This window comes from Leptonotus elevatus, chromosome 1 (assembly GCF_054856555.1).
Source record: "Leptonotus elevatus isolate MCC_2025b chromosome 1, RoL_Lele_1.0, whole genome shotgun sequence".
Taxonomy (NCBI): Eukaryota; Metazoa; Chordata; class Actinopteri; order Syngnathiformes; family Syngnathidae; genus Leptonotus; species Leptonotus elevatus.
In genome coordinates, this window is record NC_141239.1 from 45,142,480 (window position 1) to 45,166,054 (window position 23,575).

At 40.6% G+C, this 23,575-nt stretch overlaps 2 protein-coding genes across 6 annotated transcripts; one reads left to right on the forward strand and one right to left on the reverse strand.

Annotated features, from left to right (window-relative positions):
• The first annotated feature begins 43 nt into the window (after positions 1–43).
• gtpbp1 (GTP binding protein 1) lies at positions 44–6,923 on the forward strand. 4 transcript variants are annotated; one of them, XM_086077079.1, is made up of 14 exons: positions 44–410; positions 1,578–1,689; positions 1,809–1,989; positions 2,069–2,252; positions 2,830–2,994; positions 3,068–3,191; positions 3,984–4,098; positions 4,181–4,325; positions 4,476–4,658; positions 4,837–4,972; positions 5,116–5,294; positions 5,417–5,578; positions 5,796–5,846; positions 6,006–6,923. In XM_086077079.1, exons 1-14 carry the CDS (start codon positions 228–230, stop codon positions 6,111–6,113), a joined length of 2,028 nt encoding a protein of 675 aa, XP_085933205.1. In that variant the 5' UTR covers positions 44–227; the 3' UTR covers positions 6,114–6,923. The 4 variants fall into 4 exon arrangements, with proteins under 4 accessions (XP_085933205.1, XP_085933290.1, XP_085933371.1 ...); XM_086077164.1 differs by having other exon boundaries at positions 5,465–5,578; XM_086077245.1 differs by lacking the exon at positions 5,796–5,846.
• On the reverse strand, positions 6,344–18,337 carry sgsm3 (small G protein signaling modulator 3). 2 transcript variants are annotated; one of them, XM_086076953.1, is made up of 21 exons: positions 18,208–18,337; positions 15,127–15,213; positions 14,937–15,022; positions 14,509–14,572; positions 13,866–14,077; positions 12,349–12,456; positions 11,995–12,138; positions 11,716–11,911; positions 11,461–11,606; positions 11,084–11,314; positions 10,422–10,604; positions 10,145–10,300; positions 10,001–10,055; positions 9,876–9,925; positions 9,638–9,790; positions 9,497–9,567; positions 9,289–9,337; positions 9,007–9,092; positions 8,803–8,925; positions 8,008–8,068; positions 6,344–7,731 (listed from the first exon to the last, which is right to left on the reverse strand). In XM_086076953.1, exons 2-21 carry the CDS (start codon positions 15,131–15,133, stop codon positions 7,648–7,650), a joined length of 2,265 nt encoding a protein of 754 aa, XP_085933079.1. In that variant the 5' UTR covers positions 15,134–15,213; positions 18,208–18,337; the 3' UTR covers positions 6,344–7,647. The 2 variants fall into 2 exon arrangements, with proteins under 2 accessions (XP_085933079.1, XP_085933001.1); XM_086076875.1 differs by having other exon boundaries at positions 18,070–18,219.
• Positions 18,338–23,575: the final 5,238 nt, after the last annotated feature.

Consider the following 23,575-nt stretch of genomic DNA (forward strand, 5'->3'; position numbering starts at 1 on the left):
ACATATTCACCCACACCTACCTCATTATTATCAACAGGGCGGTGACGTGCTATTTTGAAAAGCAAACTGACAGCTTACAAATAGCCCGTTCTCACCGTTTGCAATGTTTACAAAACTGAGAGGGTCCGTCGTGTAGCTCGTCGCTATCCGACGTTTGCACCAAGCCATCACCCCAACAATCTTGATAGCCTGACACAAATCTACAGGAACACTTCTCGCATACAGAAATGGCATCGATAGCAGCGGCGGCGCATGAGTCGAGCTCGGCGCTTGCTGATGCTCTACTCCCAGCGAGTATATTCGCACCTGACCGAGGAGGATGCGTGGACGACCTCGGGGATGAGTTCTACGAGGACGGGGACTTGGTCAACGGCAAGCCCGAGAATCGAAGGATTGACTTTACTAGCAAGGTGAAGCTAGGCCCTAGCTAGCACTCGGCTAATGCTAGCTGGCTGTTTGTGAAAATGAATGAATGAGATTTTGGTTTAATCTCGAGTTTGAACGCATGTTTTGCCAAGATTGTATTTAATGTTAGGAACCGAGTATATTGTAGCCTGAATAATACAAAGCACGGTATAGCATGTTTTTGTTTTGCATTTGCTTGCGCCGAGATAGCTGGCTGAAGCTAAGGCTAGCAAGTGAAACTGTAGCTCATTGCTTTACTAGCCACGGTAATAAAGCTCACGTTACACGTAAATTAAGGTACGATGTTGTAATGAATTGCAGCGGTTTCTTTTACGTGGTTTAAGCTGTCAACACCTTAAAGCTTTCACATTCGGTACAGAATGACAGGGATACATAATAATAAACAACACGTGACTGTAGGTTGACGTTAGTTGGTAAACAAGCTGATGAAACAAGTAGAGTAACATATGGAAGTACCTGCACATTTGGCTACTTCATTTAGGCAAACATATGATGTGCAGTTTGTCACATTTTCAAGTATTTAATTTCAAAGTGTTAAAAGAAAACCTGGTGTATATTTTTGAAAGTTCTGTATAAAATCGCGCCATTTTTGTACAATTTGACAATTGTGTCAAAATGTTGCTTTATTGTCAGCATCAGCTGCTTTGACAAACGACACACACACACAAATATGCCTGTTTTTGTTAATGTATTGGCTCTGGTCCAACAAGAATGATGTAAACTAATGAGCGTGGCTGTAATAATGTTCAATTATTTGCAAAGGTCAAATTACACATCACAAAATAATGGGATGTACCAGCCCCATTGCATATGGTTGCATCACTTTCTTGGGCATCACCTGTCAATGAATCCCTTCAGTACAAGTACAGTAATGCATTCAAGTTGAATTAAGGGGGTTGAAGGAGTAGTTTTAGTCGTAATGCACTTTCGTGAGCAATGAGTTACAAGGTGACTTTGTGGGAATAGAGACAGCTGTAAATGTGGGAATGCTGTTTTTTTCCCCCTTTGCCTTCCCTTTAAATGTTGCCGTTTACCTCGAACAAAAGTGCTTTAGAAAAAAGATTGGGCGTTTTGTTAACAGCAGATTGCTATATAACTCCTACATCACTGTATTACCTTGTTTTTTGCTTTCTTTTACCACATGCAATAAGCTGGCCCTTGTCAGTCCAAATGGAGAGCAGTATGAATCCTTACTTAGCCAGCTAAGGGACAGGATGGAGGAGGGTTCTGGAGAGACCATCTATGTGGTTGGGATGGGTTCAGGTGAGAGACTCACTTGATGCACATATACCGGTGAACATGCTACCCTAAACCAGAAATCTGTAGTCATACATTGGACCTTGTTATTGAATTGTTTCCTTTTTTTTGTGTCTTTGCTTAAGATGGTGGTGATTGGGGTCTCAATGAAAAGGACATGGAGGCTTCAGAGGCCACGGTGCGATCCATGTGTGCACAATTGGACTCTGATCTGATCCCGCTCAGGGAGCGTACTGAGGCGGAGGGTTTGGTACGGGACTATTTGATACGTCGGCGTGTGGGGGAGCTGGACTTCCTGGAGGTCAGGTGAGTGGTCAAAGACTATTTGTATTGTATTACGGTACTTTATTAGATTTTTTACGTAATTGTTTTTTTCCCCTCCTAGAGTGGCAGTGGTAGGGAATGTGGATGCTGGCAAGAGTACTCTTCTAGGAGTGTTAACACATGGAGAGCTGGATAACGGCAGAGGCTTCGCTCGCCAGAAACTCTTCAGACACAAGCACGAGATGGAAAGCGGTAGGACCAGCAGCGTGGGCAACGATATCCTCGGATTTGACCAGGAGGGACAGGTCAGAATCATTGTAAATACTTACATCCTAACGGGGTATCACAAAGGGTACATTGAATTAAATATTCAGTTTCATTTTGGCCAGATAATAAGAGAAGAGTCAATTTAATTCAAAAGATAATTCAGTTTTGAGCTTATGTCTTTTTTTTTTTTTTTAACAACTTATGGTGCATAGAGTATAAAACATCAAACTGGAACACGCATTGTGGCTTATTTATAGAAAATTATATTTACCTCAAAGATTTTGTACTAGAGTTCATCCTTTTCCCATTGTATAAATAATGACCCTTTCCCCCAATTCACCATTGTTATGTCTCACGTTGGGTTATAATGCCACCTGCTGGTTTTACGTGCTTTACAACAGCCTAATGTACATTGGGGTTAAATCATTAAAGATTAGATGTGGATGCCCCTATAAAGAACATTAAAACATGCATATAACAGTTACAGTAAAATGATAGTTTTTAACGTGATGGTTTTTACAACAAGTTTTAACGTGATGGTTTTTACAACAAGTAGTTCACTGTACTCGTTCAAAAGGCATTTGGAGTAAAGTTGTCTACGTTGTCTGTTTCTAGGTGGTGAACAAACCGGATAGCCACGGAGGAAGTCTGGATTGGACCAAAATCTGCGAGAAGTCATCCAAAGTGATCACCTTCATCGATCTGGCTGGCCACGAGAAATACCTGAAGACCACCGTGTTTGGAATGACTGGACACTTACCAGACTTTTGTATGCTCATGGTGAGAAGAGGCATCCGAGAGTGCTCTTTTAATATTACAAGTTTGCTTGAACATATTCCATCATGTTTTCCAGGTCGGCAGTAATGCAGGGATTGTGGGCATGACCAAAGAGCACCTGGGTCTGGCCTTAGCCCTCAACGTTCCCGTATTTGTAGTGGTGACAAAAATAGACATGTGTCCAGCCAACATCCTTCAAGGTCAGTCGTCAGTCATCAGTCGTCTGTCGTGCCCTCTCTTGCTCGCTTTTGCTACAATGTCCTTACTTGCTTGAGATGTAAAGACTCCATCTGCTGCTGTTAGAGGCAGCTGTGCTCTAGAGTGTAAGATTAATTATGAGGCAAACTGTCTGCCTTATTACCCCCCCCCCCCATACGCACGTTCTCAAACTGACAAGACAAACAAAGTTAAATCCAGCTGTTGTCCACGTTCCATGTAAATTCTACATCAGGGAGCCATAAATTGATTTTATTTGTCAACATTGCTTTGTATGACACATTTAATTAACATCCAGCAAAATTTAAATCATCTCCACAAATTATAACCAAGTGAAAGAAACACGTCATGGCATGATTCCAATACATTCAAGGACAAATAAGAAAAAAGCAATTGCAGTCTCTGTCTGGAAAAGTTTATTGGGGAAGTTTTGGTACTCACAGTAGTCTGCGCCATGCTTCACAAATTGAGAAGACTGGGACGAGTGGCAGGTCTTCCCTGGAGTGGTTGGCCAACCAACCACACATTTAAAAACTGCATTTCCTATTTACTTGGGTTGTCTTTGTGAGATATTAAAACCTGAGATGTCCGCTCTTCAGAAGTCAGGAAGGAGGAAGTACTTTTTCACAGTACGTTTATTAGGAACTACAATAGACATTCATTATTAACTGCCCATGGGGCCAAATAACCAGGGCATTATTCCTTTACTTGAAGACTGGAGATTAAAAATACATGTGAAGCGAAGCCGTCATTCTTATGTCCTCTGATCTCAACAGAAACATTAAAGCTACTTCAGAGGTTACTAAAGTCCCCTGGCTGCAGGAAAATCCCAGTCCTGGTGCAGAACAAGGACGACGTCATAGTCACGGCATCCAACTTTAGCTCTGAGAGGTACAAAGTCTGTCCCAAGGCAGATTCTGAGTGAGAGGGCCAAAATTAAACTCTGTTTAGTAACTTGTGTGCCTTCCTGAAGGATGTGTCCCATTTTTCAAATCTCAAACGTGACCGGAGAGAACATGGACCTGCTCAAGATGTTCCTCAACCTGCTGTCATCTCGGACGTGCTACAGAGACGACCAGCCAGCCGAGTTTCAGATTGACGACACCTACTCTGTACCGGTGGGTGTCCTCCCATTTTGTTTCCCAAATTTTGCCAGTCTTTCATTATAGGAGCAATTCACTAAAATTGGGTAATTTTTCATGGCACAGCTGGTGATGGTGGTTGGAAATCATTATACAACTGACTCCACTTTTACTGTCTTGTTTTAGGGAGTTGGAACAGTAGTATCAGGAACTACTTTACGTGGACTGATACGTCTGAACGATACCATGCTACTGGGGCCAGACCCTTTGGGGAGCTTCATTTCCATCGCTGTCAAATCAATCCACCGCAAGAGAATGCCAGTAAAGGAAGTCCGAGGGGGTCAAACTGCCTCGTTTGCGCTCAAAAAGGTAAGTGGCTGAACACCACCACCTAGTGGCCATGTTCATGTCTAGATAAAGTCCTAGTATTGGGCTGCACAACTGGAGACTTTTGACTCAGAAAGGGACAAAAATCCATGTATTCTGAAATGACTAAGCTAAAGTCTGACATGATTAAAACATTCCATTGTATTCCTGTTTGTTATAGATTAAGCGTTCAACCATAAGGAAAGGCATGGTGATGGTGTCCCCAAGGTTGAACCCACAGGCCACTTGGGAGTTTGAAGCAGAGATTCTTGTTCTACACCACCCCACTACGATATCACCCCGATACCAGGCTATGGGTATGTAACTGACAATCCGACACAAGTTAGATCTTATTTTGATTTGTTTGCCTCTGTTCTTAAATAAATGTAGGCAATGTACTTTTTCTGAAATACTTTCTCACCTTCTCATCGCACGTCTGTTTGTTTTACTCTCCACGCAGTTCACTGCGGCAGCATAAGGCAGACCGCCACCATTTTGTCCATGAACAGAGACTGCTTACGGACAGGGGACAAAGCCTCTGTCCATTTCCGCTTCATTAAGACCCCGGAGTATCTTCACTGTGACCAGAGGCTGGTGTTCAGGGAGGGACGCACTAAGGCTGTAGGGACCATCACAAAGGTAAGATAAAGTATATCTGCACAGTTTGTCCAAGGTGCTTCCAAGAAAATCAAATGTCCTTACCTTCAAGGCAGATTTGCTCATTTCACCATCAAAACTATTTCCTATCGCGTTCTTTCCAGCTCCTGCAGTCCACCAATAATTTGCCGTCAAACTCCAAACCTCCACAGATAAAAATGCAATCCACGAAAAAGGCGCCGGCTCGGAAAGAGGACAGCGCCACAGCAACAGCAGATGATGGCTTGACGATAGCACAGTCAGCGGGCCCAAGCACGACACACCAGGTGAGATACGAAGTACAACAAAATAAACACGTAGTATAGGGGGCTCTACTTATTGTCTTCTCTTGTGAACTCACACCGCTAACTGCTTCTCTAACCTGCAACTCTTCTGTGTCCTTATTTTACTCTTGGAACTTTTCGTTCATCCATTTAAACTCCTATCATACATCATGTGTCATACTCTGCCCTCTCCTTTGCTTGCGTGGCTGGCTCCCGGAAGGGAGAGGGGGAGGAGGACCCTCAGTTAAAGGAGGGCAACAAAGAGAACAAGGTAAAGTGGGTCATCATGATTGTGGTGATCCTGAATGCGGGATTAAGTAAAATAGCCGTTCTTGCAGTTTTGTCTTACCGTTTTCCACATGTCCAACCTTTTTGTGCTACACGTGTGCTCAGTGGTTTTCTTTTTCATTTTGGTATCTGTTCTCTATAGCCAAAGACTGGAGGAGGCGGAAGAAGAAGAGGAGGTCAGCGACACAAAGGGAAAGGCCAGAACATCTCGGCTGCAGCAGCCTCCACATCAGGAGCAGGAGGATGCTGAACTGACCCCTTCACCCCACTTTCCTTACCTCCCTCTCCATAAGTCCATTCTAGCTATTTTACACTCCTCCGTCTTACTCCTCATTGCGTTTTATACCAGGATTTTATTGTAAAGAGTGCGACCGGCAAAAGCGTGCAGCTTGGATTTTGTATGGTTTCCAGGAGAGGAGAGTGGAGCTGAGCTTGTCACAATCATTTGTATTATTATTATTTTTTTTAAATATATATATATATATATATATATATGTAAAGTGGCTTCATGACAGGGAGGGAGGTAAAACCCCCTTCAAGGGTCCAACAAATATGAGCAGCTAAAAGTGACACTCACCTGTGCATTCCCTGTGAATTTGCAATTAAAAGGACATTTTGTGAACTATTTATACAGAATATGTAAATTAGTTTGGCCGTACCCTAATTGAAAGGATAAGTATACAACTGAATGTAGCGCAGAGCACATATCCTGGTAATTCTACATATGGCAACTATAATACAAGCTGTTACCGTTTTTATAATTGTCAGTTGTTTGGCATATATACAAACATTTACCCTTAGATATTTGATGTTCTTAACGTTCAACCTTGTATTACCTGTGCTCTTAGACGCTAGTACTACTGCATCATGGCTCCACCCAACACATAGTAAGACATCACATACTCATTCTCATCACCCCAGCAGCCAGTCAGTCGCTCATGATTGGAAAACATCCAGTGCTAATTGTGAAATCTAGTACCTATTGTGTTACTGCTTGCTACTGGTACGTGACATTTATTCCACTAAAACCTCAATAAACTGGTTGTACTGAGCTGCATAATAGTAATGTTTTTTAATTCAGGTGTGTTTGTTAGGAAACATGGTAATCTAGATTTACCTTAAAGCTCCAGTCTTCTGTATGAGTGAGGACAACATTTGCAATTTTAATACAAACTAAAGGAGGTCACATTTGGGTAGCACACATCCACTTTTAATATAACACAGTCTGTAAAGGCTATACTTGGCATGTGCAACATTAGTATATTTATACATGTAGTGTAATGCGAGATAACTAAAATGTCAGAAAAATAATTTCTAAATTTACAAGTGTTAAGGAATATTCAGTTTTGGTTTGTCATGTTTGTCAGTTAAATGGAGAAGTGTTTGTGTAGAAGAACAGTAGCTGCACTTCACAAGAGGATGTCCTTCAAGTCTCCCTCCTGTACCAACAACTAACTAGTTAGAGAGAAAAACTCCTTAAAAGTGCCGCAGTCCAGTGAATACAGATCATTGTTCTTCATGTTCACTTTGTTTGACCTTCATAGTAAAACTTAAGCAAAAACATCCTCCAGAACCACATAGGATACATTTTGATGCACGCACATTCGAGTTCACACAAACAAGTGACCCTTAACGGTCACTGGGGGGTTTCTAGAGTCATTGAAATGCGTTACCATTGTCCAACAATAAGTCCATACTGTGTCCAAGAATCAAGACAAAAATATGGTCCAAAAAACAACATTTATCACACACCAGTTTAGATGCTCTTTTGTCTTAGTGTTTGTCTAGCCGTCAATGTCCCAGCTGAAGAGATGATGCTTCACCAGCATGTCCTGCACACCCTCTTTCAGTGGCCTCTGCTCCTTCTCCTTGAACAATGGACAGAAGCAGCACCATCAGACTACATGCTCAAACACTTAACAGTAATTCCAAATAAATTGTCAAGCTTAGTGGCTGACGAGGAGACACGAGGCAATGACAGGAATAATGTCAGGTATCTAAATGAATGTAAGATTCTTAAAAATCCATAATGGCATCAGCTAGTAAGAAATAAGAATCATGTGTTTCCCTCTAAAAAATTACACTACATTTCACACTAGTCTTCTGTTCCTCTCCTCAATGCTGCAGCAATTTTCTTGGCTTACCTCTTTCTGCTCCGGTAATTCACAATCTTGAGAGAGACTGAAGGCAAACTTTGAAAGGACCCTGTGGAAAGAGAAGTTACTGGTATCAATGTAAACTATACATATGAAAAGGTTTTTCCAAGAGATGTTGGATAACACTTATTTTCACATCACTACGAGTATGCAACTCTGGAGTAGTCACTGACACCAAGTACTAGGGGTGCTAGAAAAAAATCGATTCGGCAATATATCACGATATTGCAGCGCGCAATTTTCAAATCGATTCAATATGCGGCTGAATCGATTTTTAAACATCCATTTCTTATGGGAATATTCAACAAAACGTCTTACTTAGGGACAGGATTTACTCATTAAGCATGGAATAATGTTATATTAATGGAACATTAAGCCTGTTCAAACATAAAACAGACTGCAACCTGAATTTTCAGATAAATACATTTTCATACAAGTCTTACAGTGTACATGTATAAGTTTACTGATTAGTATTTTCAAAATTTGAGTTAAAAAAAACCCCGCAACAATACATTTATAGATTCGTATTGGGATTAATCTGTATTGAATCGAATCGTGATCTATGAATCGTGATACGAATCGAATCGCCAGGTACTAGGCAATTCACACCCCTACTAAGTACCAATACCACAAATACTATTGATACATAAAATTTCCAGAGAGCTTATTTTAAAGAAAAATCTATACATCTCAATATAGTATTTTCCCTTAAAAATGCATGGTAATTTTCCATTCTTCTAATTTCTTGCTCCTGATACAGGTTCTATTTGGTAAAATTTTCACCTGAGTTCACATTTGATCTGAACCCATCCGGGACTGCGGAAAAATGACCATGGATGATACCATTTCTCAACAGCCGCCATGCTGGAACACAGCACCTCAAGCCATAAGTGCAACACCTGCTCACTGTTAGGAAAGATGCATGTGCACATTTAAACTTTTACTCAATTAGAAACAATCTGTTAATTCTCGTGTGTGTGTACTCACTTGAGGCCAACGCAGACAAGAGACCTAAACTTGACATCCATCTGAACATGAGCCACGTCATGGCTCATGTTAACCGACTGCACTGCCTAAAGAGAGCAGACAGATTTGTCTCAGACAAACAAACAAAAAAGTCTAAAAGTTCCTCAAAACTCTAGAAAAGCAAAATAAGCGAAGATATTTGCAACGCAGAAAAAGATTTGACTTCTCACAAGCCAATGAATCAAATCATCATCAAGCCAAATCAACACTATATACCGTACTATATAGAGGATAAATACTCACCCGATATAGGAGCTCCTCTGGTGTTAGAACCTTCCCATCTTCGTCTAACCTGGGATAAAAAAAAATAAAAAAACACTACCTTGAAATAAATCTACAACAATAAACATACTGTCCAAACTTTAATGTTGTTATTTCCAGCTAAATCCATGCTGTGTGCCAAGTGTGTGTGTGTGTGTGCGCGTTAGTACGAAGATGTGTGTGACTTTACCTGTAGGTTTTGCACAACACCAATCTGGAGTAGACAGAGTTGAAGTCCCTCTCCACCTCTCTGCTGGCCGCCTGAAAGAGGGCGGGGCACAACAATGTTGGTGGTGTGACATCAAATTTGTCGGAATCGAATTTACTGTACCTCTTCTATGAATAACCATGGGTGACAGGGCCCGCCCAAAATGGAGGGTTTCTTGAGGCCGTGCAGGAAGATGGCCTTCAGAGCCGGACATAGAGTCCCTCTAGCTAGATCGGTCACAGCTTCTGTTACCGAGTCATCTCCCGCTAACGAGTACTGCAAACACAGAAGGTGACAGCAACTACAGTTAGTACGAAGCCATACCATTAGAAAGAGCATCTGATGAAAATAAATGATTTACCTCTTTACTTCTTTCATCAAGGATCTCCACAAATTTAGCAGGGAACCAGCCTGTTAAGAGCAACACAGTTATGGTAATTGGAAATTACCCATAATGCAATAAGAAACGCATCTGCATACACACACCTCGAAGCCCATTGAGCTCTCCAACCCAACAGTGTTCATCCTTTTGTGAGACGATCTGACAGTAAAATAATCACACCATGTCTCAGTCAACCACTTGCTTCACGGTTATCTGTATTCATAATGTGATTGTGTGTCTTATCTCACGTTGATGATATCATTCTTCCTAAAGCCCAACTCATCATCATCATGCCGCTCAAAATCCAGCAAGGCCTTCGCTCGTCTCCGTCGGTTTCGGGACACGACCAGGAAATTTTCATGGTCTCTCTGGTGGCTCTCCATGGAGTAGTCAGGGGTCAGCTCCTACATTGAAAAAAAAATAAAATAGCACACGATGACTTTGAATTGACTGCAAGTCCTGGTTTAGTGACTTGATATTCTGCAAGAGTCGTGATGATTCAGTGCTGCAATGTTGTGAACTCACAGAACTGGAGTGTCGTGGGTCCAGACAGTGGAAATGCTCTGAAGTGCGGGTTATGGCCTCTCGAAGGGCCGCCACCAGCTCAGTCTGTTTAATGTTCTTGGACTTGAGGGCTTCAGCCTCATCCTCCCCAAATAGCAGAGAGCTTAGAGTGGACTTTCGACGCAGGGACTGCCTCCTCACCACCTGCACACGCAAAATGTATGTTATGCCATCATTAAAAAAAATAATAAAAAATTCTGAGACTTGAGTCCCCCTCCCCCTTTTTTTTTTCAATATTACAATTGCTATTTAGTATATGATTTTTTCCCCCCCAAGGAGCTTATCTCATGTATTTTTTTTTTAACAAAACGAAACCAATAAATTAATCTGTATTACAATAAACAATATCAGATTTACTCAACTAATGTTTTGGTATTATAAGTTAGCCTTATGCTAAAATAAAGGCAAATGAACCATGAATTAATATGAATGACTGTTAATACATTTCAGTTAGTTGTTAATTTACTAATTCACTACAACTTCAACAAATTCTTCCAAACGTGACAAACATACATCATTAAGTCAAATGATGACAAAAATGCAAACAAATCTGTGGCTATATCATTCCAACGTTTCATGAAACTACAGTATGGTTGTAAACATATGAGTCTTAATTGGCTGACCTTGTTGAGGTTAGAATTGAGTGGCGCGTTCCCACTGTCGAGCTGGGCCTGTTCGTTAAGAATGTAGGAGAGGTGCTTGTGTCGGTGGGCATCCAGTGTGTCCTGTGACAGATTCCCGGCCAGCCTCAAAGCTTCCCCAAGAACTGCAGGCCCATCCCTCAACTGGCTTGGTAGGTCGGACAGAGTGTTAAAAATGGACGCAGAGTTCTCTGACGATATGAGCGCCTCCTCCTGGTGGAGTGGTCGGAGACAGATTTGTGAGGATCAATCAGTGATATTACAGTACATGGTAAAGCACCTTCTGATGTTTCATCTTGGCTTTCTATAACATCTGAGACAGAAATAATGATCTTAAGATATGTGATCTCAGTAAACACCTTGATCTTAAGCATGCCCAGAGTGATTTGAAATAGCACCAAGGAGCCCTGGTAGAAAAGGAGGTCCCAGATCCTGAGGAGCAAACGGATGTCCACCACACTGGCAAAGGAGGTCAGGAACCAGTGCAACGTGATCAGCGACAGCTCTAAATGTATACGGAGGAAACACTTGCATTTACAACTCTTTCAACACAGATGTTTAAAAAAAAAAAACTCTTGGGTAAGTTCCTTCATTTTAAGTTTAACAAGCCGTACCAATGTCATGCTCCTGCAAAAGGCGGTCAAGGGCCGGTAGGTACTGAACGATGAGCTGACGAAGCACCCTCTGGTCTGTTTGGACACCCACCAGGGTGGAGGAGAAGTATGACGGAGGTAGGAGGTCTTCAATCAGGGCACACATCATCCATAACACATCCTCCTCCTCCATGAAGAGCAACAGACAGGAAACCACCTAAAAAAAAATGGAGAGTGATGGGGGTTAAAAATGGATAGATGACGAAAGAACCGGCAAAGCTAGAAGGCATAAAAATTCACCATTCCAGTTCCCTGACAGTAGCCAATGTCAGGGTAAAGCCAGGCCAAGCCTCGAAGTACCCGTCGCAGCCTCGGGACCCCGACACTTGTCAGGTTACTGAAGCACACGTTGGTGGGCATTGTCCGCAACAAGTCCTTCTCTATCTAAGGGATGGATATTGGGGAGTGGGGGGGGGGGGTTTGAGTAAGGGCATTACCATCATTATTTACACTACTTTTGCCTTGGCCAACATAAGAAAAGAGTAATGGAAATCAGAACATTAGTTTTGATACAGCTCGTGAATGGTTGTCATTAGCTGGGTCTTGTTATGTTATGATGAGTGAATATGTATGCACACATTTCAGGGATCTCACCTGTTTCGCTGTGGAAGTGTCATCATTGGAACTGCTCTTGATGATTTCTTTGTAGGAGATTTCAGAGGTCCTCTTCTTCTGCAATGCTCCAGACAGACGCATCCATAACTGGCAGAGAGAAAACACGCTTTGTACAAACCCAATTCCCCAAAAGTTCGGACACTATACAAATTGTGAATAAAAAAACTACGCAATTATGTGGAAGTGCCAAATGTCAATATTTTTTTCAGAATAGAACATAGATGACAGGTCAAAAGTTTAAACTGAGAAAATGTATAATTTTAAGGGAAAAATAGGTTGATTGTAAATTTCATGGTGCCAATAAATCTAAAAAATAAAAGTTAGGACAGGTAGCAATAAGAGGCTGGAAAAGTCAATTGCACAGCTGGAAGACCAGTTACCACTAATGAGGTCCATTGGCAACTTGATTGGAGTATAAAAAGAGTTTCTCAAAGTGGCAGTGTCTTGAAGATGGGTAGAGAATCACCAATTCCTCCAATGTTGTGCAGAAAGATAGTGGAAAAATATCAGAAAGGTGTTTACCAGTGAAAAATTGCAAAGAAAGTTGAAGTATTCATCATCTAGAGTGCATAACATCATCCAAAGATTCTGAGAATCTGGAACAATCTCTGTGTGGAAGGGTCAAGGCCGAAAAATCATACGGGCCCTTAAACGGAACTGCACCGCAAACAGGAATGCGCACTGTAAGGGAAATCACAGGAAGGGCTCAGCAATACTTCCAGAAAACATTGTGGGGCGCTATATCATACTGACTAAAGAGGACAAGGACAAGCCAAGTTGTTATCAGCACTCAGTTTTTAAGCCTGCATCTGTGATGGTACAGGGTTTGCGTGAGTGCGTGTGGCATGGGCAGCTTCCACATCTGGAAAGGCATCGTCAATGCAGAAAGGTATATTCTGATTGGAGAACAACATCTGCTCCCATCCAGGCATCATCACTTTTAGAGTAGATCTTGCATTTCTCAACACGATAATGCCAGACCACATGCAGCACCAATTACAACGTCATGGCTGCGTAGGAAAAAAGATCCGGCCGGGTATTGGAATGGCCAGTCTGCAGTCCACTTCTTTCACTTCTAGAGCACATTTGGCGCATCATAAAGGGGAAGGTGTAACAAAGAAAGCCCAAGACAGTTCGAGAGAGGCGTGTTACACAAGAATGGGACGGCATTCCTATTTCGAAACTTGTCTCCTTGATCCTCAGACGTTTGCAGACTGTTGTAAGAAGAAGAGGGGATGCCGCACAGTGGTGAAAATGGCCTTGTCCCAATTTTTTTCATAGTTTTCCCTTAAAATTATAAATGTTCTCAGTTTAAACCTTTGACCTGTTCTCTATGTTCTATTCTGAATAAAATATTAAAATTTGCCACTTCCACATAATTGCATTGTTTTTATTCACAATTTGTATAGTGCCCCAACTTTTTGGGAATTAGGTTTTGTAGTTAGTTACTTCTAAAAGATAGTATTTCGGGGAAATATAGCATACAGGCCACTTACCTGTGGCCTCATGCTATGAGGAACGCCACCCAGTACGAGCGCACGTAGTCGTTCGGAGCGAGGGAGGACTGGCGCAATGAGCTCCCAGGTGAGGTCGCCCACTGTGTGATTATGCGTGAACTCCAAGTGGGCTTGCCAGCGCAACCTCTGCTGAGGGTTTTCACGTTGTGGTGAGCCTTCAGTGCCCAGCCAAGGGCTGGGATCATCACTCTCTGTATGAGAAGACAGAAAAAAATATATCATGATTAGAAATGTGTGACCATAATGAAATTATCATATTATAATCAGTGACGGTTTGAGAGTGAATAACCTCAGAACGTCCAATAAGTGTGGATAAAGAATAAGAAGGACTCACAATGTGAAGCTGTGGGTTCTTTCAATAATCTAATAAAAATACATTGGCCTAATCCGACAATATTAAAATAAAAACCCTGACAAACTCAGTTTCGTACCATGCTGATTTCATGTCCGTAAGAGTACAAAGACATACTGACCAGTTGCAGTCATAACAAGATCACATGTACATATGGCTTTAGTGGAACAAATTCTAACAAAATCTATTTTCCAATGAAGATTTGGCAGATAGCATTTGAAGAACTTCCCTAGCAAAGAAATGAGTATGTCCATATAGATGAAACATTACCTTCTGTGTCCACTCTGAAGCCAAACTCATCATACTTGAGTTCATTATGTTCCAAGTTGTCTCTCTGTAGAGGGGAAAACATCCGTTTAATTTAATTTGAAGGAAAATGTGCCAGGATGCTTACATAATTGAAACCATTTCTTCCAAACATTTATGAAGCTAAGGCACATATTTTACCAAAAGAAAATCTCATGGCACACCAAATAAAGTTGTCACAAAAATTGGCTACACAGTTTAATTACGCATTATGCACCTTCTGTCATCTAGTTGGAAAGCTCTTGTTCTGTCTGTCGCTATACATCACTGGCATATTTTCAGAACAAATTGGATAATTTCCCAAGACACACCTGATGATCTCTCACAGAACACAGCAGTGTTTGGTAATCCCTGATCTAAACATATATGCACATGAGAAGTCATGCGCTTACTTGATGGTACTTTGCCAAAATGTCCTGGGGCCACATGCTCGGAGTGAGAGCTGAGAAGGGCCCACCAGGGGCCGGTGTGTATGTGCCTGAAATAAAGACATCCACATCAAACAAGCCTGCTGACGAAACCCGTGCAAGCTTTCAATAGAGCATCTAAATGGGTGTGTTTTAAAGAGTAAATTAACAATACCTGACATGGTGCTGGATTCTAGAGTGACACCTTCTTTAGCCAAAGACTGCAGTCACTCTGAAGTCAGGTGTCGTAGTAGCCCAGGATCTGTTGAACATAAAACAGAACAATGCGGCTCAATTAGCTGCTCATCCGAACATGAAGGTCTCTGTGAATAACGAAGAAGCAGACTTATGAAAAGAATGAAAGAGCCGAGAAGAGAAAAAGGAGGTCTCCTCCTCTCATGACCACATGACTGCTGTTCTCACAAGAGGCTCTTCACTAACCTCAACTTTCCTTCACATTCTGGCAAAATCTGAAAACAGAACTCTCACCAACAAATGACAAAGTTGTTCCTTTTTAACCCTCCGGATCTGAGACTATGACAGGATCTAACATTGGATTCCACATCACTTCTTCCCCTACTGGCTTTCCGGAATTAGAATGGTCACTTTAAGCAGGGGGGACAGAAAATAACTAATTTTTAAAGTTTGAATTTTAATTTTATTTTTTTAAACCTTCAATGGAAGCTTTGTAGCTCCATCTCCTTGCTGGCGCCATGCTGAAAACAAAAATAATAATATAAGACTATAGTATAATTAGAAGTATAATGCCAAAATACTAAGAAAATAAGCAATTTTAAGAAAAAGTAATTTTACAAGAATAAAATAGTAGCTTTCTAAAAGAAAACATGTAATATTATACCTGCATCACTTTCATATAAAACACAACTTTAAGGACTGGTGCATGGACACAGATGTGTATAGCGTACCCCACTTGATAGGAAAAGTACTGCAAGATGGTGCCTCACTGTTCCATGTGCAGCACTGCAGCCACACGCAAACAAACCAGCGCGCGTCAAGCATGACGTGCAAGAGGCAGCCGCAGAAATGATTCATTCAAGCAGCATCCTAAGGAGGATTTAGGACTTAAAAGAGAGATGAGAAATCAATTTGAGGATGGGAGGATAGCCAAGCAGCTTCAGCGGATGTGTAACTCGGAGGAGTGTTGGGATTTGAGAGCGACAAACACTTTAATCACCTGTCGAGAAATCCAGTGTGACAGAACCTCTCCGACAAACTGTTGCACAAAAGCAACAGCGACATTGACTACTGACCATCAACGCTTTGAGCTCAACGTTGGAGTTCATGTAAGGATTCGACTCGACAGCATAATGATTGCTTTCACGTCACCAATTGATAGATAATAACATAATGTGAGACATGGGAATCTTATACTACGCAGCATGAAACCATTAACTTCAGAGAAGGGACATTAACAGAAGCTCGGCCCACGCTCAAAACAGTTCGACTGCAGCGTCAACACACAGTCACTTGTTAAAGAAGAGTGTTTTGCTGTTAGTCCATTTAACAGTGAGCACGTCTTTTTATCCTTTTGTGACAATTTTTTTTTTATGAGATATGTGAGGTACATTAGCAATGCGACCCACCCACTTATAGTTATTACACTTCCAACATTCTAATTTTTGATTTAAAATCTTAATATTAGCATTGGTTAAGTTATGTTTACAATTGTAAGCCCATTAACTCATTCACTGCTATTGACGGGTAAAGATGTCAAAAATTCATTTGAACTTTTTCTACTAGTTTAACATTTTTCCCCCACTTTTGTTAACTAGATTGTGAAAACCTAGAATTTTTTTTATGTATATTTAGAACAGATATAACATTTGTGATTAATCGTGAGTTAACTACTGAAGTCATGCGATTATTTACGATTACAAATTTTAACCGCCCCTAATTTTAAATAATTTTCTCTTTTTTTCTTCATTTTTTTTTTAATCGCGTCAGGCGATTATTTTTATTTTATTTTAATTAATTGCTTGATATCAATAGTTAACTCACGATTAATCACGTTATATCACACATGTCATATCTGTTGTAAATGTACAAAAAAAAAGTCTAGGTTTTCATACTCTTGTTAACAAAAGCGGAGAATTTTTTGTCAATTAATAGAAATAGTTCAAATGAATTTTTGACGTCTATGCCCGTCAATGAGTTAAGAATGTTAACACAATGCCTGTTTCATAATGGCAACAGTTTGACTCCAAAACAGATTTTTACAGTTTCTATTAGTCAGCTTTAGTATCCAAACATGACTTGACAAAAGTCTTGTCAAACTATCCTTGTGACTGTGCTCGCCTTTGTTTACCCTGGAAAATCAACATGCTGCAAAAAGAATCTACTGTGTGTGCATAGAATGGGACTTTAATTGCGAATCCTCTACATTTGAGCACGCGCGCACAGTACGCCCAACACGGGTGACTCATGCTTTCATCCAGTCAAGTGGATTATACGTCCACCCACACAATGACTAAAACAAGATGCTTATCTTGAGCTGGATGGTCATAATCAAGCCAGATTTGTATTTTATCCACTTAAGAGACACATGCACAATCCTGAACTTCCTCATCACCTGACCGTGCACGGGTAAATGGTGGAAACATTCACTGCGATTACAAAAGGATTGTTCCGTGACGTCGAAAAAGGATGCACCTTGCCAGGAGTATTCTTACATTTTATTATTCTTTACATTTACATTTCTGGTGTTACTTATTGTGAATGAAGACAGCAGAAAAGATCGTTCTTAGAAAAAAACTGCTATTTGATGAACATGTCATGTCACGACCCCAAGCATCATTAGATGACGTAAAACGACTCCAGCTCCGTAGATGACGTCAATAAACAGCCTCACTCCTACTAAATATAGCGTTACTTTTTATTTCATACCAATCCGTTTTCCAAGCCCAACAAAAAAAAACACATGGACATTTCAAACACTCGGATAGCATGTCGCACTGAATAAACCATAAGATAAACAGCGCAGTTGGTAGCTTGCGTGTCAGAAACCATAGCAATGTGTTGTCAGCTGTTAGCTAGCGTTAGCATATGGCTAACAATTACGTGTAAGGATGCACATTATTAGCCAGCTAACTAAACTTACCTTGACATTCGTCAAGTGTAAACACAAACGTGCGGTTAGCGGAAGGCGTGTTATTCACATTTCACGAAACGATGAAAACGCCGAATGCTGCGCCATGACGTGTCTCTCAAGAGACTTGAATATTAAGTGATTGGGCACCTGCTAGCGACGTGTAGCTCCGCTGTATCCTTGCACTTGCGACGAGCCATTCAGGAGAAATAGTCCCACATCCCGGAACTACACGGTCTATGACATCGTCTTCTGAGTATCCTTCCGCGCAGTAAGAAGTGACGTAGCACAAGTCGTTCATTCATTCATTTCCTCCTCATTCATTCCATCTCCAACGCTGTCTACTCACAATTGGGGGGGGGGGGGGTTAATACAATAAAAAAATTATTACAACATATTAGTAGAATAAATGTCGACAAAGAACGAAACGTTATGACCCCTGCAGTTGTGGCCATAATAAACGTTTACACAAAAAAAAGTATTTTAGTGTAGACTGTGTAGTGTTACTGTGGCACTAAAATAATGATAGTCCTTCAAGTAATTACTTCTATTATGTAAGAATAACTATTCAGAGCAAAACTGCTAAAGTACTCCGTAACTGGTGGGTAACTTTTATTTGTATTTTTAGTGCATGTCCTTGACAAAATGTAAAATGGGACTATGCAAATTCAAATGTTGTCAACAATATCACCCTAAAACAATATATTTAAATCAACAGCAACAAAAAACAAACTAGGTAAATTCAGCCATTACATGTAATGTGAATAATATTGAACTTTAACAGGTGGATTCACCTACATTTATCAGCAATGCTGACTTTCATTACTCCAAACTTTCATCTTTATGTCCAGAAGATTTCTGCCATGTTTCACTTATCAGAATCAGAATCAACTTTTCAGTCACTTAAAAAAAATTAATTGATTAGTGAGATCAAATGACACCAGTTATATTGCATTGGTGAAACACTCATGTGGCTCTCTGACTAAACTAAAATAGAACATCCTAGCAATAATACCTAGATAAATATAAAGGTAGCGAGCAGAGTATTGCGCTATGTAATAGTAAAAAAGAGTCATGTTTTTTTTAAGCTAAAATATTCAAGTAAAAATAAAAAGTAGGCCTATATTGCATTAAAACTCCTCTGATAAATACTAGTCATCCAGAAAATAATGGAGTAAATGTGATCATTGCTACACCCCACCTTGGATAATAACCTTGCAAAAAGGTGCTGCTGCTTTGTTTAATGCGAGGTTTGAAGTGACAATTTGTGTTTAAAAAACGAAAAGAAAAGAAAAAGGACATGATTGAATTGAATCGGATTGAACTACCGTATGTTTCCTGTTTTTTTATGGGCACTAATAATCAATGATGGGAGGTAACAAAGAATAAAGTCTTCTTTATTGTACTTAAATAGTGTTAGTAGAGTTTTCTGGAATCAATAATTTTACTTGTATTTTTACTTTTACTCCCTATATTTGAAAAAAGCTGCACTTTACACCTCTTACCTTGTCGAAATAATCTTGTCACTTTTTTAGTGTATTGTGTCAGCCTAAATTTCTGGATTTTTTTCAGTTTTCTCCATATAATCATAATAAAAATAAAAATAAAATAAAAACAAACACGCACACGGGTATAGTGTTTGTTAGTTTTTTCAGAAGACATGATTTTGATAGCATAAAAGCATAAGCCGACATTAGCTATTTTTTCCTTCTCAGTATGAGTAGGGCAGGCCTACTACTTAATAAAAGAGGCAAACTAGTATTTAGTATTCAATTTTTTCAATGTGCCAAGTAGTCTAACCGGGTCTTTTTTAAATTTACATTACAAAGCAAAAACTTCCAAATCTTGTAGAATACTTAATAACATTTCAAAGTCTGCAAAGATACTGTACTTTATTTATTTTTTACTTAAATAGAGTATTTATTTATTCTTACTTAAATAAAGTAGTTCAAGGTCTTCTAAAAGTCCAATTTTACACACATATGATATCTCTACTCCACTTCAGTACAGTGTTCTTTTGCCAAGTGTGCTGATAAAAAATGTGAATTTAGAGCACAAGTTAAATACTGTATCTAGATTTAGAGGATAAAAATCCATTTTCTATCAAACCATGAATTTCATGAACTTCATTGGTGTTATAGCGTTAAACAATACTCTGTTGTGCCACAAGGTGTCTCCAGTGTGTTTACGCTCAGGACTCATTGGTTACAGTTTAGCCATTGAGATTAAAATAAGATGCCATGTTATACACATAATTCCAATCAACCACCATCACACATGAAATACACAAGTTTTTTTTTTCTGCTGATGACAAAATCTCTACAATAGAATTGAAAATAGAACTCAGAGAAGCACTGTCATTTTCCCATTACTTAATGCATGAGATGAAAATCTAAGTTAAATAAATTGTTGTTCCTTTTTGCAGTACATCGACCCTGCAAATGAAAACTTCAATAATGACCTTTGTTTAAGAAACATGTTGACTACTTATCGTTGGCAGACTTGTTGATGCATCTCTTATATGGAATCTCATTACTGTAGATTGTGCAGATGAAGCTGGTGTATGAATATTAATGTACAAGCGGGTGAGTGTATATCTTAAATCGCTCTCTCCCCCTCGCCCTCTTCTGCTTCCACCTCAGCACTCTTGACTCTTTCACAACGGCGCTTGGGCTATTTGAACCCCCTCGCTTTGCTTGAACACTCATTTCGCCGCACCATGCCACAGTGAGTCACATCAATAAAAATGCTGCAGCCCAAAACCGACCTTGCCCACGGCTCGCAGGGCCCCTGCGTTGCACCCTGCACGTCATATTGTGTGGGTGTGGCTCGGTCTGTCACTTTCTCCTCTGTATTCCTCATCGGTCTGGCTGCTTCTGTCATTTTTGATACGGTGACGTATGGGAGTGATGATAAAATGGCTCGTACACTGCGGTTGCTATGACGTCAGGCATAAGCAGCGAGAGGAGGAATAGAATGGCGAGAGAAGCACTCAGAGACAGCAGTGGAGGTAATGGAGAGAAAACATCCTGCGATAAGAGGAGTGTGAATGAAAAAGATAAGAGGATGAGCAGGTCATTATGTGTGTGAGGGACAATCATTGTTAGAGCGCTGAATAAATGAAAGAGCAAAGCATACCTTGCGTTGGACTTCTAAACACATTCATTGGAGAAAACAAATGATTATGGATTGCCGTGAAACAGCAGCTTGTCATCAATTAAAGGAGAGAAGAAACATTCAGTCACTGGGGTTCAATGTGCTCCAGCCGTGCACTTTTGGAGGGAGATGGAAGACAGTGCTGTTGTGTTACACCAGGAGGTTACCAGTATGTATTCACATGCATCATTTAGGCATGTGTATTTATATATGTGCACATAAGCTAGAGTAGGCAAATATACGGTACAATATTGAATCTTCTGTCCACGTCGAGCGCCTATTTAGATCAAGCAAAGGCCTCGTTGACATTAAAAAGAGCAATCCAGCGCATGACACATGCTGTCATATTACAGTGTGAAGAACATAGGTTCATGTAACCTCAATGATGCCTGCTCTTCCATCTCATCATTTGCATCATTTATGGGAAGAAAGTCAAGATAGGCCAAGCCGGGCTTGGTCTCCTGGGTTGGATCATGAGGCTTTCACGCAGATGTTCCTTTTGCAGTCTCGGCGGAGCTCTCCGGCGTTGAAGGGAATTGAAGATAAAGGGCACAGCTCGGGAGAAGACTTTGTGGAGAGATGGTCTTTGCATTTTAGCATTCCACTCTCTCTCGTTCCCTCACGCAGCCGTTCAGTGATTCGAACCTGAATTTCAGGCTTATCTGCTCCGAGGTTGACAGAATTGGATATGCATGTTTGTTAACGATACGTAATTACACACGATTCATTACAAACTAAAGGTTGGAGTACTTAGGGGACATCACATTCATTCGTTCAGACATTGTCATCTTGCAATTTTCACAAAGGCTGAATGGAATAATTTTGAGAGAATGTAATTGGGGCGAGAGTGACATACAGAGAATGAATGTGACAACTCCATCTTAGCATTTTGGTTTAATCATTAATGTAAACAATGATGGACTTAATGACGTGGAATCTTGTGAAGATTGGGGTAAATTGACTAAGGATAAGATGATCTATTTTACATTTGTGAACCTTACCTCAATGACATCGTGGCAGAATACAGTATACTACTGTCAGTATTCATCAAATTACAGTTTGCACTTCGGTATTCCATTCAATTTGCATTAAGAAACCTATGAAATTGAAATGTTCTTTTGGCGTGCGTTGTGACACCAGCAGTCATTTCTATAGAGTGCTTTGCCAGTTGCTGTCATTTCGGACCGGTTTGAAAGTAAAACAGAAACCTTTAAAGTTAAGGCCTCTAAATATGTACTTTTTGTTAAAACACCACTTTGAAATAACAACACTTTGCACAAAAAAGCAACATATTGCACAAGGCCTTGGATCAGAAAGCGTCACTAGGCATTTGTGCTTTTGTGTTCAGTAGCGTCAGCAAGGAGTGATAAAAGAAAAGAAGAGCATAAACAAGAAAAGAATATATATAAAGCACTCGCATATAAAGCAGTTGATACTTCTGTCAATCACCATACTGTACATATTCTCACTTGTCGAGATAACGTTTTGATGTTTTCACATTTTACTGTGTTAAACGTCTTCCTTCGATTTAAACCTTCCTGTTTTTTTTTTAATCTAAAAAACTTGGGCGCCGAAAGGAGACCTGCCAGGCATGCCACTCTGTTCCCCTCTTTTGGTCATTGTTTTTTTCATATTTTTGGGATGGGTTGTGTGACTGGGGAAATAGGCCTTTTAGGGATCAATAAAGTTATATGAATCTGAAACTTTACGTCTACTCAGACCACGTCTAATTGGCTGTCGCAGGGTAGAAAGCTGGTCTAATGTGCCGTATTTCTGTCACGTTTCGGTTTTGTATGGGTTAGGGTTTTGTTCATTTTGGTGTGTTTGTTGTGTCTTTCTGTGATTGGTGTTTGTCTTATGTTTCTGAGTGTTACCCCTGTCTCGTTATGTCTGATTACGTCCACCTGTGTGCCTGTTCCCTTCCCAGTGTTTTTGACCAATCGGTGCCCTCTTCCTATTACGTTTCCCAGGTGTGTCACATTAGGGTTGGTGTATTTAGTCTGTTGTGTTTGTCCAGCTTGTGTGGGATCATTGTCTATGTCAGGTGTCCAAGTCCTGTGCGATTGTCCAAGTCCTGTGCGATTGTCCAAGTCCTGTGCGATTGTCCAAGTCCTGTGCGATTGTCCAAGTCCTGTGCGATTGTCCAAGTCCTGTGCGGAGTTTCCCGTCGCGTCAAGCTAAGCCTCGTCACAGTCTAGTTGTCTACGTCTCAGTCTAGTCGAGGACGTCACAGTTAAGTTCTCCACGTTCCTGCTAAGTTCTCCACGTCCAGCCAAGTTTCCCAAGTTCTGCCAAGTCAACCCTGGTCAAACCAGTCCCGTCAGGCCGACCAGCCGCCTCCTCGCCCAGTCCCGTGAGGGCG

What these genes read in the sequence shown, in the direction of transcription:
- sgsm3 (XM_086076953.1), bottom strand. An exon ending in TTTTGGCAAAGTACCATCAA is followed by an intron (nt 14,573 to 14,936) that starts GTAAGCGCATGA and finishes TCCCCTCTACAG; the next exon opens with AGAGACAACTTGGAACATAA. An exon ending in CTCATAGCATGAGGCCACAG is followed by an intron (nt 12,457 to 13,865) that starts GTAAGTGGCCTG and finishes TCTCTCTGCCAG; the next exon opens with TTATGGATGCGTCTGTCTGG.
- gtpbp1 (XM_086077079.1), top strand. Translation starts at nt 228, where the DNA reads ATGGCATCGATAGCAGCGGCGGCGCATGAGTCGAGCTCGGCGCTTGCT. An exon ending in GATTTGACCAGGAGGGACAG is followed by an intron (nt 2,253 to 2,829) that starts GTCAGAATCATT and finishes GTCTGTTTCTAG; the next exon opens with GTGGTGAACAAACCGGATAG. An exon ending in CTGTAGGGACCATCACAAAG is followed by an intron (nt 5,295 to 5,416) that starts GTAAGATAAAGT and finishes CGTTCTTTCCAG; the next exon opens with CTCCTGCAGTCCACCAATAA.